Raw genomic sequence first — 5,919 nt, 5'->3', positions numbered from 1 at the left:
ACAAGGTTGCTATGGGTCAGTACTGACCTGATGGCACCTAACAACAACAACAACATAGGGATTATTGTGGTTAAATGCTGTAGTGTGGGGTCAGACTCATAGTGAATCTGTATTGGTTTTGAGGCTGGAAATCTTCACAGGAACAGAAAGCCTCATCTTTCCCCCATGATAGGGATTCTGTTGGTGTTAAGTGACATCTAGTTGTTTCTGACTCATAAATTTGAACTGCTGACCTTTTGGTTTGTAGTCCGGTGCTAATCTTACAGCACCACACCAGAAGTTCACAGAGATTCTAGGAGGAGAGAAAGAATTATCTTTTGGCCATGTTGACTTGGAGGTGACTTGTGGAAATACCATACTAAGCTGTGTTGTAAGCAGTTAAATACAAGGGGACTTCAAAAGATTCATTGAAAAAATTACATTATCTTTCAATTTCACTTTTCCATGAACTATTTAAAGCCTTATTTATTTGAGTCTGGAGCTCAGGAAAGAGGCCTTGACTAGAGATATTTTGTCAGAATTCACCAGGTAATAAATGATAACAAAAGCCACAGAAAGAAATAAAATTCCTTGGGGACCAATTGAATAATAAAAAGAAGAAAGAACAGGAACATATCCCAGAGCAACATCAACAATTAGGAAATGGAGAAAGAGGAACAGCAGAAGAAAATGAACAGATGTGGTCAGTGGTGGATGAATTTAGAAAGAGAGAGTATTGAATTGGAACGTTAGGGTGGACAGTGTTAAGAAGGAAAAGGTGGTTAGAATAGATAAATGCAAAAGATAAGAAATTTAAAGAACCTGTTGAATTTGGCAATTGTGTCTGTTGACTTCTTGCCAGTGTAGTGAGAGAGGCAAATTGCAGTGAGCTGAAGTGAAAAACGAGATGAAGTGGTGAAAGTAACTATGGCTTGCCTCCCACTGGTCTTGGCAGACTGGACAAATAATGTCAAAGATATGTTCCATGTACTAGGCCACTTTCTCTAGAAAGTGGTACTGGAAATTTAAAAAGACCAACTATTAGGAGATTTTTATGACTCTCTGGATTCCTGAGGAAAAGGAACCTGACCAGCCACGCTTTCATTTTCCAATTTTATTTTATTTTGTAAGTTCACATAGGAGGGAGATGTGTGTTGTTGTCTCCATTTTATGATTTTCTGGTCTGCCCAGGAAAAACGAGTTTCGGTTGGACCTTAATGAGAACCTCATACATCAATGTACACTCACAGCCTCCCATTTCATTAATGGAAAAAGACAATGTATGATTCTTTCTTATCTTAGAAAAATATTGGCACAGTTTCTCATCATTATGGACATGTAAGTGAGAAATCAAAGCATGGTGACCTTGAGCAAGTCATTTCCCCTCTCTGGGGCACTGTTTCCTTATCAGTGAGTAGAGATGGCCTCTCAGATCTCTCCCAGCATGCTATTCACAATTGAAATACAGATAATCCAATGGACAAAGTGAGTGTTTTGGAAGTAGCAGATTTGTCAAATGATACATCATGAGTGCTTCAACATTTTCAAGTAACTTTTCAACAATTTTAAGCCTGGTAAGGAAGAACTCAGACTTGATTGGTTCTGTGAGTTTCAAGATGCTCTTAATGGTTTTCAAACCCTCCAAGCTGACATGAAGAAATACAAATATATACAAATAGTAAGCATAAAAATCCCAGACAATTCTGAAAGAGCTAATGATGTTTACAATCTTTCCAAGTAAAATGAGCAGGTTGTAATAACCCTGTGTTCAAGAGCTAAACGCCAAATACGTAATAAGTTATGCTTCTATTAAACTTACCATCTTTCATTTAAACTTCAGCTTGATCCCAGCAGGACTGAGAGCTAAGGTTTGTAGGAGTAGAAATATCTCTTATCTGACCACCCCACCTGCCAAAGCTGAGTCCTGCACACCTCCGCTAGTGCCCACAGTGGACCCAAACTTTGCAGTGAGTGTTTGTCATTCCTGGGAAGGAGATGGACTGCCCAAAAGTATGGTACCTGAGAGTGCCGACATAGGCTTTAACCGTGGAGTCAGAGCCATACCTGTCAGCATGCCTTCGTCTACCACACAGCTACCATCAATCAGAATGGCATCGCAAGGCATTTTCACTTTGTTTCCTGTCAAAATTAATAAATCTCCAGGTACCAGGAAGCATGATTCCAGATCTTGGACTCCAGCTGAAAGTATGAGGAGACAGAAGTTAAATTGTGTTGTTGTTTCTCTCCAAAGCACAGAAGCCATCTGTCTAAGCTGGAAATCACTGAAAAAGCACCCGAGCCATTAAAAAAAAAAAGGACAGACTTCTACATTGATTCAAAATTCAGAAGCAATAAGAAAGAAAATGTGAAGTTCACTTGCAATAATAAAAATAATAACTATTTGTGTGCCAAAAAAAGAAAAACAAGTTACAAATTCAGAACATATTTGAAAATTAAGTTACAGACAGAAGAATCATATTCCTTATATATAAAGAATTCCTTAATAAAAGAAATACACAGCAAATTGCTGTATAGCAAAGTTGCTAGAAATATTAAGATAATTCAGCTCTCAAACTGCTTCTTAATCATTTGAAAATAAGCTCGTTGCTACTCAAAATAAGAGAAATTACATTCATTCCTTCCTTTCTATTTTTCTTTCTTTCTTTCCCTCCCACCTGACTACCTGTACACCCTCTCTATTTCTTTCCTTAATTATTCAATCCAAGAGCTATTAGATAGAATTCAGCACAACAGGCATTCATTCAAGGGGTTGTTTAGGGTGGAGTGCAGGGTGTCAAAGCTCATGTAGGGTGACAAGGACAAAGCTCATGTAGGGTGACAAAGACCCCCGTGGTTGGAGTGATGTGATGTGAATACTGAAACCGAGAAGGGTGTCCATGAAAGGCTACTGCAGTGTGGGGTATCAGAACCCAAACACGGTGAGATGGACGTCTACAGAAGACTTGGAGCATCAGTAGTGATGGAAGACTAGATGCATCCAGATGGGATGAATGCAATAAGTAAACATACCCATGCTAATGGCAGCCAGGATTCTGCCCAAAGAAAGAAAATCACACTATAGAGAGTGATTAAACTAGAATTAAGCCAGTGATAACTGGAATTGGAGATATCAGTGTAAACCCATAGATAACTAGATGTTAAATAGACAGATTTGTTGTTGTTAAGTGTCGTTGAGTCAGTTCTGACTCATAATGATCCTGTATAGGGTTTCTGAGGAGAGGCTGGTAAGCTTGAACCAATGATCTTGTGGTTCAAACTGACTTTGCAGTCCAATGTATTAACTCACAGCGCCATATCTATCTATCTATCTATCTATCTATCTATCTATCTATCTATCTATCTATCTATCTATCTATCTATCTATGTGTAAATGTGTTTTATAAATGAACAAATCCATATATAATATGTTTGCCAGCTTAAATGTACATATTTCATAACGTAATAATGAGTACATTCAGGGTTCAGATCATGACCTCATAATTCTAGTCCCCTCACCCCCAATTTTTTTTTTTTTTTTGAAAAAAGCATTCCCTGAAGAAATGACTCATTCCAGGGCTGGGTCATTAAAATTATAAGATAAGCTAGAAACTCTTGGTGGTGGTGATTGTGTGCCAGAGTGGGTTTTGACTCACAGCGAGTGACCATGTATAAGGTGTCCGAGGCTGTAAATCTTTACAGGAACAGGAAGCCTTATCTTTCTCCCATGGAGAGACTGGTAGAGTCCGACTGCTGTCTTGAGGTTGGCAGCTCAATTCATAACCCTTTATGCTACCAGGGCTCCTTAAGCTAGAATCTCTTATTGATCATAATGTAAGGAAATACTCAAAGAATGATGGAAGCATGCAAAAAATTATCAAAACCAATTTAAAGGGCTAATGCCCAAGTCTGGAATAATTTGAGCATCAAAATAAATAATGATAGTAATAACTGCAACATATTGTTAAAATAAAAATTCATGAGCCTGAAATGATAAAAAATAAACAGATAAATAACTAAGAGCAAAGAAAGCTTTTTTCTTATTGCAGAATGCCAACTAATTAATGTAAAAGAGATAGAATTACAAAACCACCATTTGGCATCTATTGGAGTAACAATTAATTTACCAAAGAAACATCAATGGAAACAAAAATTAATGAGTAAAAATTTGACAATGATTGATTTGTATAGTCTCAAAGTATCCATCAATAAAATAATCATTAATTACAATAGGGATAATTTATAGCAGACATCATCTTAATTCAGTAATCCAATTATTGACTTCACCAATAATGGGACAAATGAACTATGCATCGCATGAGAGGATGCAATTGTCAACACAACATCACTTCTATGATATCCCAGCCAAAAAACACATTACCTGTATCTACTATGAAGAAACAGCAGACAAATCCAAATTGAGGAACATTCTAAAAACTAACCAGGGTCAAAAAGTCATGATTACATAATAAAGGAACAATGATGAAGAAGACTAAAGAGATGTGGCAAGCACAGGTATTAGGTGATCCTGGGTTGGATCTTTTTCCTATAAGAACACTATTGAATCCATTGGCATACCTTAAACATGATCTGAGCATTAGTTGCAGTTATGTATCAGTGTTCCAAACCCAAAAGCCATTCCCATTGAGCTGACTTGTCAGAGCGACCCTACAGGACACAGTAGAGCTGCCCCCATACATAGGGCTTCCAAGGCCACATCTGTCTCCCCATGGAGTGACTCAAAACACTAGCCATTTGGTTAGTAGCAGAGTGCTTAACTACTGAGCCACCAAAAAGATTGATGAGGCTTTCTGCTCCCGTAAAGATTTACAGCTTCAGAAACCCTTGTATCATTGTTAACTTTCTGATTTTGATATTGCACTGTCTTTTATTTAGGAAAATACCTTTTTGTAAAAAAACAAAACACATAAATCTGTAGAGGTCATGAAACCACAAGTCAGCAACTTAGTCTCAAATGGTTCAGGAAACACAAACAAACAACAACTTTGAACGATTCTTACAACGCTTCTAAGTTTTAAATTGTTTCCTAAAACAGAGAAGGGAAGCATACATGCGCTCATGCTTTTCACCTATCTGATTAGGAAAATTCGACTTTTGCCAACATACTCTGTTGGCAAAGCTGTGAGGAAACAGGCACTCACACATTTCTTATAAAAATGCAAACTCTATGGAAAGAAAATTGGCGCTATCTACTCTGGTAGCATAGTGGTTATGAATTGGGCTGCTAACCTCAAGGTCGGCAGTTTGAAACTACCAGCTGTTCTGCAGGAGAAAGATAAGGCTTTCTGCTCCTGTAAAGATTTGCAGCCTCAGAAACCCTGTACAGGGTCACTATGAATTGGAACTGACTCCACAGTACTTAACAACAACAACCTAGCAAAAGTCTGTATGTCTTTATTGTCTATTTAGAAATTTTAGAACAGTATTCTATAATTTTCTTTAAAATTATGAAAGGTGTGCAACAGGGTTGTATTCTTTCACCATACTTATTCAACCTGTATGCTGAGCAAAGATTCTGAAAATCTGGGTTATATGAAGAAAAATGTGGCATCAGGATTGGAGGAAGACTCATTAACAACCTGCAATATGCAGATGATATAACCTTACTTGCAGAAAGTGAAGAGGACTTAAAATATTTACTGATGAAGATCAAAGAGCACAGCCTTCGTTATGGATTACATAACAATGTAAAGAAAACAAAAATCCTCACCACTGCACCAATAAACAACATTCTTAACAACAGAGAAAAGACTGAAGTTGTCAAGGACTTCATTCTTCTTGGATCAACCATCAACACTCATGGAAGCAGCAGTCAAGAGATCAAACGGTGTAATGCATTAGGCAAATCTTCTGCACAAGACATTTTTAAAGTGTTGAAGAGCAAAGATGTCAGCTTGAGGACTACGGTGCGCCTGGCCCAAG

The 5,919-nt window shown here is 37.6% G+C and overlaps 1 protein-coding gene across 1 annotated transcript in view; it reads right to left on the bottom strand.

Annotated features, from left to right (window-relative positions):
* ATP13A4 (ATPase type 13A4) overlaps positions 1-5,919 on the bottom strand; it is a 189,287-nt gene that overhangs the window by 83,742 nt on the left and 99,626 nt on the right. Inside the window, exon 9 of the mRNA XM_006873141.1 lies at positions 2,044-2,178. Coding sequence (XP_006873203.1) covers positions 2,044-2,178 — 135 coding nt within the window. The remainder of the gene's footprint in view (positions 1-2,043; positions 2,179-5,919) is intronic.

The sequence above is a fragment of the Chrysochloris asiatica genome, unplaced genomic scaffold (assembly GCF_000296735.1).
Source record: "Chrysochloris asiatica unplaced genomic scaffold, ChrAsi1.0 scaffold00224, whole genome shotgun sequence".
NCBI classification, from domain to species: Eukaryota; Metazoa; Chordata; class Mammalia; order Afrosoricida; family Chrysochloridae; genus Chrysochloris; species Chrysochloris asiatica.
This window is presented reverse-complemented; position numbering and strand designations above follow the sequence as displayed.